The sequence below is a fragment of the Lithobates pipiens genome, unplaced genomic scaffold (genome assembly GCF_037356315.1).
Source record: "Lithobates pipiens isolate NorthernLeopardFrog02 unplaced genomic scaffold, aLitPip1_a1.2 Scaffold_28, whole genome shotgun sequence".
NCBI classification, from domain to species: Eukaryota; Metazoa; Chordata; class Amphibia; order Anura; family Ranidae; genus Lithobates; species Lithobates pipiens.
In genome coordinates, this window is record NW_027507789.1 from 155,579,512 (window position 1) to 155,599,483 (window position 19,972).

General features: G+C 45.0%; 1 protein-coding gene across 5 annotated transcripts in view; it reads right to left on the reverse strand.

Annotated features, from left to right (window-relative positions):
* Positions 1-1,696: 1,696 nt before the first annotated feature.
* Positions 1,697-19,972, reverse strand: part of LOC143935690 (uncharacterized) — a 76,613-nt gene continuing 58,337 nt past the window's right edge. For all 5 annotated transcript variants that reach the window (XM_077459741.1, XM_077459743.1, XM_077459745.1 and 2 more), the window contains 4 exons: positions 16,995-17,065; positions 8,681-8,989; positions 8,348-8,594; positions 1,697-2,119 (listed from right to left, as the gene is read on the reverse strand). In XM_077459741.1, the coding sequence (XP_077315867.1) occupies positions 1,869-2,119; positions 8,348-8,594; positions 8,681-8,989; positions 16,995-17,065 (878 nt within the window). In that variant the 3' untranslated portion in view covers positions 1,697-1,868. The remainder of the gene's footprint in view (positions 2,120-8,347; positions 8,595-8,680; positions 8,990-16,994; positions 17,066-19,972) is intronic.

A 19,972-nucleotide genomic window follows, 5' to 3' on the forward strand; every position in this document is an offset into this window, starting at 1 on the left:
TCCCAGGACCGACGGTCCCACAGGGTTCCTAGGTCCATCTCCTTCACTAGGCAGAAAAAAAAACTGAAGCCGCAGGAAGCAGGCTGAGGGGTTGTTACTGAAGGGACTGCCCCCTGGGCGGAACTATAAAGTTCTGTTTTGTTTCACACGTATAACATGTTCTGCCTAGTCCTCTCCTGAAGGGGGCATAACAACCCTCTGGTCAAGAATAATGGAGCGGTGCCAGTCAGTGAACGAAAGAGAAACACATTTTCTAAAGAAAATAAAAAAATTCACCAGAACAAAAACCGGAAAATAAGAACTAAAATTCAAAAGAACGAAAAACATCCAGATAATTTTGTTTTTTGTATTTTCTATTAAAATGTAATTATTATTATTAAATTATTATTATTAACCATTATTATAGTTTTTTTTATTATTTAATAATAATAATAGAAACTTTAATAATAGTTATAAACTATTAAATGATAGGTATTGGAATTTCCTTTCAAATTTCGAATTTCCGAATTATCCGAAATAACATATGTCGCATCTAAATGAATGGCACCGCCCTCCGGTGCTTCTACCGACTCACCGCTTCCATCAGTGAGTCGGATAACGGACCTGCCGGCCCCGGATGTTTACCATAGAGATTTTCGGCGGACCAGATGGTTGCTGGAGTCTCTATGATCGTTCGGAGGCCGGGCATGATGTTATGACGTCACGACAGGCCTCTGAATTCAAACAAATGGTGCACTTTTTATATTTTATTTCAGGCTTCCAAGCCTAGAGGTGAGATGTGGGGTCTCACTGACCCCATATCTCACTGTAAAGGTGACCAATCATGCCATATTCCTATTACAGGGGATGTTTACATTCCTTGTAATAGGAATAAAAGTGATTAAAAAAACATTTTTATTTAAAAAAAAGAAAAGAAAAAAAAAGTTAAACAATAAAAAAAATTGAAAGCGCCCCTGTCCCTGCGTGCTCGCATGCAGAAGCAAACGCATACGTAAGTCCCACCCACATATGCATATGGTATTCAAGCCACACATGTGAAGTATCACCGCAAACATTATAGCAAGAGCAATAATTCTAGCCCTAGACCTCCTCTGTAACTCAAAAAATTTAACCAGTAAAATTTTTTTAAAGCGTCGCCTATGGAGAATTTTAAGTACTGACGTTCGATGCCATTCCACGAGCGTGTGCAATTTTGAAGCGTGACATGTTAGGTTTCTATTTACTCTGCGTAACTTCATCTTTCACATTATGCAAAAAAAAAAAAATAGGCTAACTTTGCTGTTTTTTTTTTCTTTTTTTAAGCACAAAACTGTTTTTTTTCCCCAAAAAAACATGTTTAAATGTTATATTGTATTGTGCCATTGTATTCTCTAGGGTCTTTGCTAATAAAAAAATATATAATTTTTGCGTGTTCCATGTAATTTTCTAGCAAAAAAATGATGATTTTTACATGTAGGAGAGAAGTGCTGGAATTGGCCTGGATGGAGCCACATTTTATTCTGGGGTCAATCTGTCACAGAGGCCTGATAACCAGTAGGCACTAACCTCCTAACATTTTGTTCAGCATTCTGTACTGCTGTTTTTGCTGCTTTTTCTTCTAGACTACTGTACCCCTTAGATTTAGTGCTTGCAGCATAATAATAAGTTACCTCCGCTAGGCAGGCATACTTCAAAAACTGCAACATTTTGCTCAAACTTACAAAAAATATTTTTTATTTGTGATTTTATGTCATTGCCTTTTGTCCTTTTACAGTAACAGTGGTATATTCTGCTTTAAAAATGTCCTTTTCACATCCATACTGCAGTCAAATAGCATTATCCAAATGTCCTAAAATCTTGATTCTGACAAGTTCATGCAGCAGCGATGCTCAGCTGGTTTGTAGCACAGTATGTGAGACTGCTAGATCTGTTCCCTTTGCAGCAGGAAGCGGGGCCTTCTCATTGAGACACTGTAGTCTCTGTGCTGGTGATGTTTCTGGCTTTGGGCAGTGTTTTGCTCCTCCTTCTGTCCAGTCAATGCGAATAGACATCTTTTTCACTGCCCGCCGGGAGGTTCCACATTTACTATTTATGACTGCATTAAAGTTACAACCACGGCCGCAGGCTCTCGTCACATATGCTGGAAAACAGAAAGTTAAGTGGTCAATTCAAAATGAAACATTTTTAGAACAAAACATAAAACCTACATAACTACAGTGACTTGCAAAAGTATTCACCCCCTTGACATTTTTCGTGTTTTGTTGCCTCACAACCTGGAACGAACATGGATTGTTTGAGGATTTGCATCATGTAATTTGCAGAGCATGTCCACAACTTTGAATGTTTTTTTTTCTATTGTGAAGCAAACAACAAATAGGACGAAATAACAGAAAAAGTCAATGTGCATAACTATTCACCCCCCTAAAGTCAATACTTTGTAGAGCCACCTTTTGTGGCTATCACAGCTCCAAGTCCCTTTAGATAAGTCTCTATGAGCTTGCCACATCTTACCACTGGGATTTTTGCCCATTCCTCCTTGCAAAACTGCTCCAGATCCTACAAGTTGGATAGTCTGCGCTTGTGAACAGCAATCTGACCACAGATTTTCTATTGGATTGAGGTCTGTGCTTTGAGTAGGCCATTCCAACACATTTACATGTTTCCCCTTTAAACCACTAAAGTGTTACTTTAGCAGCGTGTTTGGGGTCATTGTCCTGCTGGAAGGTGAAACTCCGTCTTAGCCTCAAATCACACAGCGTGGTATAGGTTTTGCTCAAGAATATCCCTGCATTTAGCACCATCCATCTTTCCCTCAACCCTGACCAGTTTCTCAGTCTTGACTGCTGAAAAACATCCCCACAGCATGATGCTGCCACCACCATGTTTCACTGTGGGGATGGTATTCTTTGAGTGATGTGATGTGTTGGGTTTGCACCAGACATATCGTTTTCTTTGATGGCCAAAAAGTTAAGTCTCATCAGACCAGAGTACCTTCTGCTATACAGTTTGGGAGTCTCCCACATGCCTTTTCGCAAACTCAAAACATGTAATTTTGTTTTTTGCTGAAAGTAATGGCTTTCTTCTGGCCACTCTGCCATAAAGCCCAACTCTATGGAGCGTACGGCTTATTGTCGTCCTATGTACAGATACTCCAGTCTCTGCTGTGAAACGCTGCAGCTCCTCCAGGGTTACCTTAGGTCTCTGTGCTGCCTCTCCCTAGGAGCACCTCTCTGATGGTGCTCCTAGGGATCATCAAACATTTGGATATTTTTTTATAACCTAACCCTGAGTTGTACTTCTCAACAACATTGTCCCTCACTTGTTTGGAGAGTTCCTTGGTCTTCATGGCAGTGTTTGGTTAGTGGTGCATCTTGCTTAGGTGTTGCAGCCTCTGGGGCCTTTCAAAAAGGTGTGTATATGTAATGACAGACCATGTGACACTTAGATTGAACACAGGTGGACATCATTTCACTAATTATGTTACTTCTGAAGGTAATTGGTGGCACCAGAGCTTTTTATAGGCTTCATAACAAAGGGGGAGAATACATATGCACATGCCAATTACCAGTTTTTTATTTCTGAAAAATAGGTTTATGTATATATTTTTCTAATTTTACTTCACCAACTTAGACTATTGTGTTCTGATCCATCACATATAATTCATATTAAAAAAAAACATTGAACTAAAGGCTGTAATGTAACAAAATAAGTAAAAAGCCAAGGGGGGTAAATACTTTTGCAAGGCACTGTACTTGACCTCTGGAAGATTTACACCCCCCTTCATGACCAGGCCATTGTTTTGCTTTTTGGCACTGCGTTACTTTAAATGACAATTGTGTGGTCATGCAATATAAGTTTATATAATTTTTTTCCCTACAAATAGAGCTTTCTTTTGGTAGTATTTGATCACCATTGATCTTTTTATTTTTGTTGCGCTATAAACTATATAAACTATAAACAGGAAATTTTAAAAAACAAACAATATTTTGCACTTTTTGCTATAAAACATATCAAATAAAAAAAATAAAAATTCTAATTTCTTCTTAAATGTATGCCAGTATGTATTCTGCTACATATTTTTGGTAAAAAAATCCCAATAAGCGTATATTGATTGGTTTACGTGACTGTTATAGCATTTACAAAATATAGTATATACAGTGGAACCTTGGATTACGAGTATAATCCGTTCCAGGAGAATGCTTGTAATCCAAAGCACTCGCATATCAAAGCGAGTTTCCCCATAGAAGTCAATGGAAACGAAAATAATATGTTCCACTTCTATTACATGCAATACCGCATGTGGCCAGAGGTGGGGGGGGCACCAGAGAGCCTCGGAAATACTAAGGGACTGCTCGACTAAATAGGTACAACTTATGTAGGAGGGTTTGTTTTATCTCTGTGTATCACCTGAGGCCAGTCACTTCACTGGGAATATGTAAGGGTTTACAGCAATTTAGAACATCTGAGGATGAGGTGAGGATACATATAACTGGGTACCTGTTTTCCATGTCACAGTGTTTCTCTGGCCAACAGCCCCTCCACCTTGGTGAGCTGCGGTCTGGCTCCAAAGTGCTACCCATAACCTTTGTTGAAGCAGTTAGATGCCCCCTCCCCCCAGGCGCGGTGGTGGGCTGTGGGTACTCCCTAGGGTGGTCAGCAAGGTGTCTTCCTCCCCTCCAGGGCAAGGTTGCCTATGCTTAGTCCTCACCCTCCGCCCCTGCCCTTTTACTGGTGTAATGTTCTGGCCCAGGCAATCAGGGCTCCTCCTGGTCCATGGGGGGGCTTGGGGCACTGCTCTACTGATCTCCTAAAGTGTGGGGCTGGTTGGGGGGGTGCAGGGTTCCTGCGTATCTTCGCCTATTTTTGTGTAGTCACAGTAGCCATGTTGGCATGGTCTACATTGATTTGTGGGGTCTTTTTGTCTGTGTCCATTTTGATGTAGCAATGCAACGGCATCCATTTTGCTCCCCTCTACCGCAGGGTCTGTGTGTGTGAGGACAGTGTCTCCCTTTGGCTCAGGTCCTCCATGCAGCTTTCCTTTTCATTGTGGCAGAAGGCTCACAGCTCTGCTCTTAGTGGCCTTGGTTTTGGGTAGCGAGTCCTGCTGGGGTCCCCCTACCTATGCTGCAGCCCATTGGGGGTGTCATTTTCCTACCTCCCTGTGGGCATTGGTTCCCAGCGGTGCCTGGTCTAGGGGTGGGCCCATACATGGAGTCTCAGGAACACGTATCTCCTCCAGACACCCATGTGGAGGTGGCAGAGTCTTCTGTTCCCTTGGATGCACTGTTAGCAGTCCTCAAGTCATTTGTCTCCAGGGTGAAAGTGACCTTCTGGTGCAAGTTAAAGTGAACCCCCCTTCCCCGCCAACCCCTTTCCCTTCAGACTATTCTGGGCCAGATTTCAGCTTGGCCACAGCATGTCCACTTTACCTGTGGATCTGGAAGTGACCCCACTGAGAGCGAGGACGATTCCGCTGTCACCGTTGCTGTGCAAGGAAAGTGTTCTTGCCCATTACCTCTGTGAGGGAAAACCGTAATAAATTGAAGATACTACTGGGGCTGCTAAAGAAGTGACTGTGCCCTTTGATACTCACGAGCAAGGTCTTTCCACTAATGGTTATCTTACTCTGCCTATTTTGTCCTTTAGAGGAGGCCTTTCTGAAGAAGTGGACCTCTCCTGTTGTGGACCCTCTCATTTCTAGGTTGAATAAGGAGGAGAAGTCTCCTTCCTTCAATGTTCCCACAGGACAGGACATGTATGACTGAATGTTTATGGTCACTGGCTCGGCTCTGCGCTCGGTTTTGGCCATGACCCTTGTGTCTCAAAAGCTTACTGGCATGGTTTGCATTGATTTGGCATGGTAAAGTGGTTTGGGATGTTGGGCTCGGTAATTTCCACCATGTTGAAGGCACATAAATCCCCTTCTTGGAAGATTTATCATCGCTCATGGAAGGCTTACATTTTGTGGTACAAGGCTGCTGATTTGTAGAACAAAAGATTACAGCGCACACATACAAAAATGAAATTTCGCATTGTAAGTCTTTGTTTGGCTGCTGGTGTCAAGGATTTTAGCCTTTCTTCAATGGGGCGTTGATCAGAAACTTGCCATAAGCACCATTAAGAACCAGGTTTCTGCCTTTTTCTTTCAACACCCTCTGGCCACGCACTTAATGATTTGTAGCTTCATGCAAGCACTTGGCAGGTACTTCTTCTGGTGCATTCCGCGTTGATGCCGTGGCACCTGAACTTGTCGTCAGTTTTCCAGAAGCCTTCCCTTTAATTAGGAATCTTCCCATACTCTTTCCCAGGAGGTTGCCTTTATGTTTTCTCTCACCCCCGCAAGCCCTGTGTTAGAGCTGGCAGCCTTGTTCTGTAAGTGTCCCTATTTGGATTTACACAGGGATAAGGTGGTTCTGTATGCTGCATTCCTTAGATGTGGTATGGGCACTGCGTGTGTATCTGTCTGCTACGGCCTCTTCACAGCTCAGATTCTCTTTTCATGAACATGGAAAGTCAACAGAAAGGCCTGGTGGCTTTTTCTGCCACCATTTCTCGTTAGATCAGGCAGACGGTTGTCCAGGCCAATGCCATTAATGGTCAGGCTCCTCATTTCCCTTTTACAGCAGCTCCACCAGGGTAATTAGTGCCTCCTGGGCCTTCTGACATCAGCCATTCGTGTCACAAGTTTGCAAGGAGGCCAGCTTGTCGGCTGTGCATATCTTTACCAAGTTTTACAAAGTTGATGCACTAGCAACCTCGGATATGTACTAATCTATGGGCTGCTTAAGATGCCTCTCCCCCTGGATTAAAAATTCTGCTATCTAAAGGTGCCCCTGTGCTCCTTCATCCAGAGTGGAGGCACTCTAAGGCAGGAGGTGTGCTACTGGCTGGAACACCAGGTGAAAACAGACAGAAAAAAGCCTAAAATAAAAAATAAAAAAATGCAGCCACCACATCTAATTACTGGCAATCTGAAATATATTGCATTTTTGGTTTTGGGTTTAATACTGCTTTAAAATTATGGTCATATAATTGTGAAGTGGAAGGAAAATGATAAATGGTTTTCAAAATGTTTTACAAATAAATATGTGAAAAATGTGGGGTGCATTTGTATTCAGCCCCCCTGAGTCAATACTTTGTAGAACCGTCTTTCACTGCAATTACAGCTGCAAGTCTTTTTGGGGATGTCTCTACCAGCTTTGCACATCTAGAGAGGGACATTTTTGCACATTCTTCTTTGCAAAATAGCTCAAGCTCTGTCAGATTGGATGGAGAGCGTCTGTGAACAGCAATTTTCAAGTCTTGCCACAGATTGGATTTAGGTCTGGACTTTGACTGGGCCATTCTAACACATGAATATGTTTTGATCTAAACCATTCCATTGTAGCTCTGGCTGTATGTTTAGGGTCGCTGTCCTGCTGGAAGGTGCTGCCCCAGTCTCAAGTCTTTTGCAAACTCTAATGCCGCGTACACACGACCGGACATTCTGGCAGAATAGGTCCGAAGGGATTAGTCCGTCGGACAATCCGATCGCGTGTGGGCTAGTCCGATTGTTTTTCGTAAAAAAAAAAATCAGACGGACCTAGAAATAGAACATGTTTCAAAACGATCTGACAGACTCAATTCCGACGGACTAAAATCGGGAAAACCGTTCGTCTGTGTGCTGGTCCGACGGACCAAATACGATACAAGGGAAGCTATTGGCTACTGGCTATTGAACTTCCTTGTTTAGTCCTGTTTACGTCATCATGTTAAAAACGAACGGACTTAGTCCGTTCGTGTGTGGCCAAGTCCGTTCGTTCGGAAAGTCCGTTGGAACTCCGCCGAAAGTCCGTTGAAACTCCGCCGAAAGTCCGTTGAAACTCCGCCGAAAGTCCGTTGGACCTAGTCTGCCGGAAAGTCTGGTCGTGTGTACGCAGCATAACAGGTTTTCTTCTAAGATTGACCTGTATTTGGCTCCATCCATCTTCCCATCAACTCTGACCAGCTTCCCTGGCCCTGCTGAAGAAAAGCATACCCACAACATAATGCTGCCACCACCATGTTGGTATGGTGTGTTCAGGGTGATGTGCAGTGTTAGTTTTCTGCCACACATAGTGTTTTGCTTTTAGGCCAAAAAGTTCAATTTTGGTCTCATCTGACCAGAGCACCTTCTTCCACATGTTTGCTGTGTCCCCCACATGGCTTCTTGTAAATGGGACTTCTTATGGCTTTCTTTCAACAATGCCTTTTTTCATGGCACTCTTCCATAAATTATATTCATCATGTGTATTGGCCCTTGTGATTAATGGTACTGCACAATAAGCAAGAGGCTTTGGATATGCTCTACTGCAGCAACTCAGCAACTGTATTGGCAACACTATCTCACCTTTAATTGCAGTTACCACTGCGTCGGGTAATCGCAATGGTTTCTCCATAGTGGTGTTGTTATGTGCTATTCTTTGCCCTGTGGCTGAAGATCGTGCCAAGGTCTCCCGAGAGAAGAAGTAATCAAGCAGGCGTCTGGTCATCAGCTTGGGCTTATCTGGTGGGATGTGGGAAAGATCCTCCAGCTGCTGGTATGTAATATAAACCCCAGAGGCAGGCACCAACTCCAATTTAGGACGTCCATTACTCTAAACACAGAAAATCAAATAATTTAAAAGTGATCAATTTCTCATCTGTAATACACAGATAAACCTAGGGCGCACAATATACTTACCTCTATGGGTGATGCCCACGTGGGGGTACCATCTGGCAATGTTTCTTGTAATGGTTCCTCCCACAGCACACAAGATTCAGGTATTGTGTTCTCACCAACGTCATCCATCTTCATCCAGTACTGGAAGCCACTTGTTACACCACTCACCTGCAGCATTCCTTCTGGAGGGGAGCTGGTTACTGCCGCAGGTGAATTGGGCTGGTCTGGCTCTGATAGAGAAAGTGTAACAGGGGAAGATAGCCTTTCGGTTGATGAGTGTTTGTTTTCATTGGTTGGGATGGGTGTTGATATCAACTGTGGTGTAGAACTCTGCAGAAAAAAGAAGATAATTAGAAAATAATATGCCTTGGAGTCTGCACCTATTAAACCAAGTCAACAATAGAAGCTTCCATATTTGTATCATGATAGAATCTCTTTAAAATTATTCATTTGCAGGCCTGTGACCCAAATACTCAACCCAACTACAGCCAAGCTAACATTTTGGGAAGGCCAGCCACAATAGGAACCTTTGTAATTTGGTACAGGTTCAAACATTTCAAAGCAAGAAACGTAATCTACAGTGCTCAGCATAAATTAGTACACCCCAACAGATTTCTCAGAAAACCTTTACTTTCCTTTTAGAATCAATATTTTATATGGCTCCCTCTTCTACAAGATACTCCCACAAATTCGGCCCATTGATTGCAACCAAGAGTTGTTAATTTGCACGCACAAAACAGTATTTTTCCTAACAAATTCATTGCAAAAATGAATACACCCCAATGAAAGTCTTAAGGGCAAAGCTAAATTTTACACAAAAAAAACCTAATTAACAAAAATGTAACAAAGATGAAACTGCAGCCATCTCAGAGACGTCCAGGTCGTCTACGAAAGTTAACACCTTGACAGGAGCGTCTTCTGATGAGAACGGTTAAAGAAAATTGGCAGTTCACTGCAGTTAGCTAAAGAAGTAGAAAGCCAAACTGGGGCGATTGTTTCCCATGACATAATACGGTGTACACTGCAGAGGAATGGCATGCATGGGTGTTGTCCACCAAGGAAGCCTCTCCTAAAGCCCATGCACAAAAAAACCCACCTAGAATTTGCCAGGGCCCGCGCTAAAAAAGAAGACTACTGGGACTCTGTACTCTGGAGTGATGAGACCAAAATACATTTTTTGGGATTTGATGGCTTTAAAACTTTATGGCGCCACAAAGGTCAGGAGTACAAAAAAAAAAAATTCATGGTGTAAAACATGATGGTGGCAGTATCCTCCTGTGGGGCTACATGGGTGCTGCTGGTGTTCGGGAGCTGCATTTCATTGATGGTATCATGAATTCACAGATGTACTGCTCTATATTGAAAGAGAAGATGCTGCCATCACTCCGTGCTAGTGATGCACCGAAATTTCGGCCGCCGAAACATATCGGCCGAAAATGCCCTTTTCGGAAATTTGCCGAAAGAGAAAAACATCCGATAATGGAGCCGAAAATGGGGCGTGGCCTGGGTGGGGCTCCGCCCCCGCCCCTGGTGACGCCCATCATGGGGGGTGCATAGCGCAGGAGAGCCGCCTCCGCCGCCTGTTTGATTACAGCGCCGGGAACATCACAGCTTTCATTTCAATAGCTGTGTGTTCCCGGCCGTGCGCCGTCACACACAGCCCCTCTCCCTTGTCCGGACACTTAGATAGACAGATCATCCGCAGGATTGGACGGATGATCTGTCTTTCAAAGTGCCCAAACAAGGGGGAGGGGCTGTGTGTGACGGCGCGCGGCCGGGAACACACAGCTATTGAAATGAAAGCTGTGATGTTCCCGGCGCTGTGATCAAACAGGCGACGGAGGCGGCTCTCTTCCCTGCACAGGCTGGCTGCAATGGGACACACTGGCTTCAAAGGGGGACACACTGGCTGCAAAGGGGGACACACTGGCTGCAAAGGGGGACACACTGGCTGCAAAGGGGGACACACTGGCTGCAAAGGGGGACACACTGGCTGCAAAGGGGACACACTGGCTGCAAAATGGCACACTGGCACACTGGCTGCAATGGGGCACAGGCACACTGGCTGCAATGGGGGACACTGGCCTGCACCACGTTCTCTGACCATCTTCTGTACCATGTCCCCAGTCTGACCATCTCCTGTACCGTGTCCCCAGTCTCTGACCATCTCCTGTACCGTGTCCCCAGTCTCTGACCATCTCCTGTACCGTGTCCCCAGTCTCTGACCATCTCCTGTACCGTGTCCCCAGTCTCTGACCACCTCCTGTACCATGCATGCAGTCTCTGACCACCTCCTGTACCATGCATGCAGTCTCTGACCACCTCCTGAACCATGTCCCCAGACTCTGAGCACCTCCTGTACCATGTCCCCAGTCTCTGACCACCTCCTGTACCATGTCCCCAGTCTCTGACCACCTCCTGTACCATGTCCCCAGTCTCTGACCACCTCCTGTACCGTGTCCCCAGTCTCTGACCACCTCCTGTACCGTGTCCCCAGTCTCTGACCACCTCCTGTACCGTGTCCCCAGTCTCTGACCACCTCCTGTACCGTGTCCCCAGTCTCTGACCCCCTCCTGTACCGTGTCCCCAGTCTCTGACCACCTCCTGTACCGTGTCCCCAGTCTCTGACCACCTCCTGTACCGTGTCCCCAGTCTCTGACCACCTCCTGTACCGTGTCCCCAGTCTCTGACCATCTCCTGTACCGTGTCCCCAGTCTCTGACCCCCTCCTGTACCATGCATGCAGTCTCTGACCACCTCCTGTACCATGCATGCAGTCTCTGACCACCTCCTGTACCATGCATGCAGTCTCTGACCACCTCCTGAACCATGCATGCAGTCTCTGACCACCTCCTGAACCATGTCCCCAGTCTCTGACCACCTCCTGTACCATGTCCCCAGTCTCTGATCACCTCCTGTACCATGTCCCCAGTCTCTGACCACCTCCTTTACCATGTCCCCAGTCTCTGACCACCTCCTTTACCATGTCCCCAGTCTCTGACCACCTCCTGTACCATGTCCCCAGTCTCTGACCACCTCCTGTACCATGTCCCCAGTCTCTGACCACCTCCTGTACCATGTCCCCAGTCTCTGACCACCTCCTGTACCATGTCCCCAGTCTCTGACCACCTCCTGTACCATGTCCCCAGTCTCTGACCACCTCCTGTACCATGTCCCCAGTCTCTGACCACCTCCTGTACCATGTCCCCAGTCTCTGACCACCTCCTGTACCATGTCCCCAGTCTCTGACCACCTCCTGTACCATGTCCCCAGTCTCGGACCACCTCCTGTACCATGTCCCCAGTCTCTGACCACCTCCTGTATAAAAATATTTTTTAAAAACAGTCATTTTCGGTATCGGTGCTGTTTCGGTATCGGTTTCGGTTTTCGGCCTAGTGTATTTTTCATTTTCGGTATCGGCACCAAAAACCCCATTCGGTGCATCCCTACTCCGTGCCCTTGGTCATTGTGTAATTTCAAACATGACAATGATCCAAAACCCACATCTAAGGCCACATTTGCATTTCTGAAGAAAAACAGGATGTCCAAGTATATCTCCTGATCTGAAACCAATAGAACAGCTATGGGAAATTCTCAAGAGACAAGTTGAGCATCGCTTTCCATCCAACCTCTAAAAGAGGTCGTTCTTGAAGAATGGGTTCTAAAAAGATAGATGTTGCAATATGTCACCAACTTGTTCATTCCATGCCTAGAAGACTTGGTGCTGTCCTTACAAATCATGGAGGTCATACACAATATTAGATGGAGTACTTTTTGTTGTGGGGTGTATTCATTTTTGCATCAACTAATTTGAGTAAAATTGAAGATTTTGTAATCTGTTATATTATTAACCTTCATGTAATGAGCTAATCAATTGTTCTATAAAACTCAGTTTTGTCAAAATTTTGGAAATTGTTCTTGTGTTCATTGAGATTAAAATCTTACTTTTCAAGAGATGTACTCATGCTGAGCACTGTATATGTTTTGAGGGGTGCCAAGATTTTTTGTGCACTTTTTTATGCAGGCGGGGGATTTGTCAGAAAAGATTTGGCAAAGAACCATGATGTTTCTAGGTACAATTTAGATTGGCGTTAGTAACAAGATATTGTGGAAGGGAATGTGTATGGATGGTTTCATTAGAAGGGATCAATGCCTACTGCACACTTGTTATTGGGAGACCAGTCAAGATGCCCAGTGTACCAAGATGTTTTTTTTTGTTAGGTAGCCAACAAATATTTTATTGCTTACATAAAAAAATAATTAAAGAGGAATCCCGGTAAAATTATTTTATTCATACAGTAGTTATACTGGTCTGGCTTGGACCAATGTACCTATGCATATACTATACATGGCTAATGCCCCTGGAAGCTGGAAATCACTAAAGTAGACATTGCTACTCCAGTGATCTCCACTTGTTGCTGGGTCTCATGCTAAGCGGCTGAGAATACAAAGCATTCTCTGAGCGGACAGGTTGGAGAGATGGGGCGGTAATGTGACGCTCTCCACCTCATCCAACCAGAGAATGCTTTGCATTCATTCACAAAATACGTAGCAGAGGAGTGGTGTCTACTTCAGTGATTCCAGCTTCCAGGGGCATCAGCCAGGTATGGCCTATGCATAATTTACATTGGTCCAAGGTGGACCAGTGTAACTATGTATAAATTACCCATACTTGGAAGTCTTCTCTAAGCTCATCAGGGCTCCACATACATGACAAAAAAAAACACCTCCCTAGGACATACTTAGCCCCCTTATCGCCTCATAGTGTTTAACCCCTTCTCTACCAGTGTAATTTATACAGTAATCCGTGCATTTTTATAGCACTGATTGCTGTATAAATGACAATGGTCCCAAAATGGCATCAAAAGTGTCCTATGTGTTTGCCATAATGTTGCAGTCACAATAAAAAATTAGCAGATTGCCGCCATTACTACAAAAAAAATGCCATAAAGCTATCCCCTATTTTGTCGATGCTAGAACTTTTGTGGAAACCAATCAATATACGCTTATTGCGATTTTTTTACCAAAAATATGTAGAAGAATACATAGGGCAGAGGCGGATCTCTAATTAGGCAAATTAGGCAACTGCCTTAGGCCTTGCAAATCCTAGGGGCCCCACGGCTGCCTAATTTGCCTGTATGTCACCCTTTCCTGGCATGCGTGCAGGCTATTTTCGTTCCCGCCTGCCGCCCGCAAGCTCCACTTTTTACTGCAAAGAGAGCAGAGTCAGCCGACATCTCTCCCCCAGTCTCCGGCTGCCTGACACACACATTGCAGAGTGCCGTGGAGTGAACTGAATCCGCCCCTCCTTCTCCTGCTGTGTGATGTTTCCTGTGCACACAGAGGAGGAGGGGGAGGAGGAGGCTCACCACACTGCCGAGACAAAGCTGCTTGTTTGAGACTGCCTGTGTGCAATGCACGTGTGACCCAGGTGAAATTTCAGCCCAATTATGTCCGCACACTCTCTAACCATCTTCTGTAGTATGTCTGCAGTCTCTGACCATCTTCTGTAGTATGTCTGCAGTCTCTGACCATCTCCTGTAGTATGTCTGCAGTCTCTGACCATCTCCTGTAGTATGTCTGCAGTCTCTGACCATCTCCTGTAGTATGTCTGCAGTCTCTTACCATCTCCTGTATCATTTCTGCAGTCTCTGACCATCTCCTGTATCATGTCTGCAGTATCTTACCATCTCCTGTATCACGTCTGCAGTCTCTGAACATCTCCTGTATCATGTCTGCAGTCTCTAACCATCTCCCGTATCATGTCTGCAGTCTCTGATCATCTCCTGTATCATGTCCACACACTCTCTGACCATCTCTTGTATCATGTATGCAGTCTCTGATCATCTCTTGTATCAGGTATGCAGTCTATGACCATCTCCCGTATCATGTCTGCAGTCTCTGACCATCTCCTGTATCATGTCCACACACTCTCTGACCATCTCTTGTATCATGTATGCAGTCTCTGACCATTTCTTGTATCATATCTGCAGTCTCGGACCATCTCCTGTATATGGTTTTGACTCTTGTTATACCTTAAACATATTGCTAGTAGCAGCTGCACAAATGTTATCTATATTTGTGTCAGTGTAAAATATACAGTTTTGTAATATAATATATATGTAGTATATATATTTGATTAAAGAAGAATTGGTTAGAGAAAGTTCTAGAAACTGTAAATTCATAGTTCAAGGCTCTTTATATATGCAATTTATACCGTTAATTTTTATCACTTGAATTATTTTTCCCATTATGGGCGTTAGTGGGGCCTGATGTCTAAGGTTTGCCTAAGGCCTCACAAAGCCTAGAGCCGCCTCTGCATATTGGCCTAAACTGAGAAAGAAATTTGTTTTTTTTATATATTTTTGGGGGATATTTATTATAGAAAAAAGTTAAAACTATTGCATTTTATTTTTTTAAATTGTCGCTCTTTTTTTGTTTATAGTGAAAAAATAAAAACTGCAGAGGTGATCAAATACCACAAGAAGAAAACTCTATTCGTGGGAAAAAAAGTATGTAAAATTTTGTTTGGGAGCCACGTCGCATTACTGCACAATTGTCAGTTAAAGCGACGCAGTGCCGAATCGCAAAAAGTGCTCTGGTCAGGAAGGGGGTAAATCCTTCCGGGGCTGAAGTGGTTAAGCATTCTCCAGTTGGATGAGGCAGAGAGCATAATGTCACTGCCCCATCTCACCATCCACCCTGTCCACTCAGGGGATATTAACTTTTTATAACCCGGAGCCGGTGAGACGGCCATAGAGATCTTTAACCGCTTGCCAACCAGCCACTGCAGGCAGGTTGGTTCGGCTGCGTGAATTGCCGCGATTGTACGTCGGGCACGTACACAGCGATCTGTGAGCGCGAGCAGATCCCTGTTTTGTTCTCTTCCCTCTTCCTTCTTCTTGTCTGTTCATAGTGATTAGGAACTAGCGATCTCTCTCTACTCCCTGTCAGTTAAACCCCCGCACAGTTAGAAAGCACCTCCCTAGGGAACATTTAACCCTTTGATCGCCCCCTAGTGTTAACCTCTTTCCTGCCAGTGTCATTTATACAGTAATCAGTACATTTTTATAGCACTGATCGCTGCATAAATGTCAATGGTCACAAAAAAGTGTCAAAAGTGTCCGATCTGTCCACCGCAATGTTGCAGTCCCGCTAAAAATCGCAGATCACCACCATTACTAGTAAAAAATAATAATAATCATAAAAATGCCATAAATCTATCCCCTATTTTTTTTAGAAGCTAAAACTTTTGTGCAAACCAATCAATATACACTAATTGGGCTTTTTTTTTTACCAAAAATATGTTGAATAAATATTGGCCTAAACTGATGAAAAAATTATTTTTTTTACATTTTTTTGGGGATATTTATTATAGCAAAAAAGTAAAACAAATATTGTTTTGATGTCCATTACAGAATCATGACTGTTTTTAATGCAGTGCCGCCTGAGATCTTTTGTGATCACAGGCATCCAATATTACCTTTTAGCCTTGTCCCTTGCGCACAGCTTCCTCCAGATTCTCAGAATCTTTTTATGATGTGTACTGTAGATGATGATATATTTAAAGTATTTGCAATTTTACGTTGAGGAGCATCATTCTGAAATTGTTGAACAATTTTAAGATGCAGCTTTTCATATAAAGGCAAATTTCTGCCCATCTTTACTTCTGAGACACTCTGACTCTCGAAGATGCTCTTTGTATACCCAGTCATGTTACATACCTGTTGCCAATTAGCCTATTTAGTTACAAAATGTTTTTTTTCCAGCTCTTTCTTGTTAGTACCACTTCCTTTGCCAGATTTGAGTTGCCCTGTCCCAATATGTTTGAAATATGTTGCTGCCATCAATTTCAAAAATGTTTTTTTCTTAAAATGGTACATTTTCTCAATTTAATCGTTTGATATGTTTTCTATTGTGAATAAAATATTGGTTAGATTTGCAAATCATTACATCCTGTTTTTATGTCGATTTTACAGTGTCCCAAGGTGGGGTTGTATTTTCTTGTATATGGAGGCTGCAAACTATTGTAAGAGATGGATGGATGGATCACATGTGAAACGCACAGGCTTCTCCAGCTCCATGTCTGTACTGAGGACACTGAAAAAAGTGTCAATGCATTTGCCACACTTTTATTCCACTGAAAAGGTGACAGGAGCCACAAGAGAAGAATCCTGCAGTACCCACAATCCTATGGGGGGCTGGTCTGGGGGTGGGTATCTTGGCACCAAGTTATACTCTAAATACGGGTGCAACATGGTAAAAAAGGCAGATTTTGCCTTGATGGTTAAAAGCTAAAAGATTTGCTGAACTTTTTTTTACATTGACTGTATTACCTGTGAGCTGTAACTTGTTTCCAGGAATCCTGCCAGGTTTCTTAGGAAGGATATGTTGTTGTCATTGATAACTGGTAAGACAAAAGAGTCATTAATCCAGGGGTCATAAACAACCCAAATGTATGTGACATGGTGGGATGTATAGGCTACACTCCACTAGGAGTTTTATCACTTACTTTCTATCAAGGTACCAAAAAGCAGTTTGAGAAATATACACAAAGAAAGTAATTGTGCATTACTTGCAGAGAATGGAAAAGGGAACCGACAGTGTTTGTCTACATTTTTTTTACGCTCAGAGCAAAAAAAAAGAAAACGTTATTTTATTTTTAGTCGGCTGTATATGATATATTGCATACAGATATTTCATACTGATAGATGTCAACCAAGCCGTTACCACCATTCCTTAGTGATTCCACAGCAAATCAGGAATCTATTGGTAGATGCATGCCAACAAGTCTGTGCCAAATCGTACCTTCTGGTATTTCACTGACTTTTTTTTAAATTGAGGCTTCTTTGCCAAATTTGCAAATCAATTTGGTCATCATACATTGTCTTCAGATGCATAATGCTAATTCCAGCAATGTAAACAGCTGTGGATTAGTGCATCAGATCAGATCACATGACAAAATGGTGTCCGCTAAAAGTGCTGACGTCAAGAAAACCTTGTGTTGGAAGAATCACAAAAATGGCCAATTCTGACTGACTATCTTGTCAGTTACCCTTCATGCTTACAGTCAGGAATTACACCACTCACCTCAGCACCTTTTGTCTGCCACTTACCTGTGCACCCCTTCTCCACCACTACTCTCCTCTCCCCCCACTTCCACCACTGCTCACCTCTGCACCCCTTCTCCACCACTACTCTCCTCTCCCCCCACTTCCACCACTGCTCACCTCTGCACCCCTTCTCCACCACTACTCTCCTCTCCCCCCACTTCCACCACTGCTCACCTCTGCACCCCTTCTCCACCACTACTCTCCTCTCCCCCCACTTCCACCACTGCTCACCTCTGCACCCCTTCTCCACCACTACTCTCCTCTTCCCTCTCTTCCCCCTCTGCACCCCTTCTCCTCCACTACTCTCCTCTTCCACCACTGCACCCCTTCTCCACCACTACTCTCCTCTTCCCTCTCTTCCACCTCTGCACCCCTTCTCCACCATTACTCTCCTCTTCCTCTACTGCACCCCTTCTCCACCACTACTCTCCTCTTCCACCACTGCACCCCTTCTCCACCACTACTCTCCTCTTCCACCACTGCACCCCTTCTCCACCACTACTCTCCTCTTCCACCACTGCACCCCTTCTCCACCACTACTCTCCTCTTCCACCACTGCACCCCTTCTCCACCACTGCACCCCTTCTCCACCACTACTCTCCTCTTCCTCCACTGCACCCCTTCTCTACCACTACTCTCCTCTTCCCTCTCTTCCACCTCTGCACCCCTTCTCCACCATTACTCTCCTCTTCCTCTACTGCACCCCTTCTCTACCACTACTCTCCTCTTCCACCTTTGCACCCCCTTCTCCACCACTACTCTCCTCTTCCCCCTCTTCCACCTCTGCACCCCTTCTCCACCACTACTCTTCTCTTCCCCCACTTCCACCACTGCTCACCTCTGCACCCCTTCTCCACCACTACTCTCCTCTTCCTCTACTGCACCCCTTCTCTACCACTACTCTCTTCTTCCACCTCTGCACCCCTTCTCTACCACTACTCTCCTCTTCCCTCTCTTCCACCTTTGCACCCCCTTCTCCACCACTACTCTCATCTTCCCCCTCTGCACCCCTTCTCCACCACTACTCTTCTCTTCCACCTCTTTCACCTCTGCACCCCTTCTCCACCACTACTCTCCTCTTCCCCCTCTTCCACCTCTGCACCCCTTCTCCACCACTACTCTCCTCTTCCCTCTCTTACACCTCTGCACCCCTTCTCCACCACTACTCTCCTCTTCCCCCTCTTATACCTTTGCACCCCTTCTCCACCACTACTCTCCTCTTCTCTCTCTGCTCACCTCTGCACCCCTTCTCCTCCACTACTCTCCTCTTCCACCACTGCACCCCTTCTCCACCACTACTCTCCTCTTCCCTCTCTTCCACCTCTGCACCCCTTCTCCACCATTACTCTCCTCTTCCTCTACTGCACCCCTTCTCCACCACTACTCTCCTCTTCCACCACTGCACCCCTTCTCCACCACTACTCTCCTCTTCCACCACTGCACCCCTTCTCCACCACTACTCTCCTCTCCCCCCACTTCCACCACTGCTCACCTCTGCACCCCTTCTCCACCACTACTCTCCTCTTCCCTCTCTTCCCCCTCTGCACCCCTTCTCCTCCACTACTCTCCTCTTCCACCACTGCACCCCTTCTCCACCACTACTCTCCTCTTCCCTCTCTTCCACCTCTGCACCCCTTCTCCACCATTACTCTCCTCTTCCTCTACTGCACCCCTTCTCCACCACTACTCTCCTCTTCCACCACTGCACCCCTTCTCCACCACTACTCTCCTCTTCCACCACTGCACCCCTTCTCCACCACTACTCTCCTCTTCCACCACTGCACCCCTTCTCCACCACTACTCTCCTCTTCCACCACTGCACCCCTTCTCCACCACTGCACCCCTTCTCCACCACTACTCTCCTCTTCCTCCACTGCACCCCTTCTCTACCACTACTCTCCTCTTCCCTCTCTTCCACCTCTGCACCCCTTCTCCACCATTACTCTCCTCTTCCTCTACTGCACCCCTTCTCTACCACTACTCTCCTCTTCCACCTTTGCACCCCCTTCTCCACCACTACTCTCCTCTTCCCCCTCTTCCACCTCTGCACCCCTTCTCCACCACTACTCTTCTCTTCCCCCACTTCCACCACTGCTCACCTCTGCACCCCTTCTCCACCACTACTCTCCTCTTCCTCTACTGCACCCCTTCTCTACCACTACTCTCTTCTTCCACCTCTGCACCCCTTCTCTACCACTACT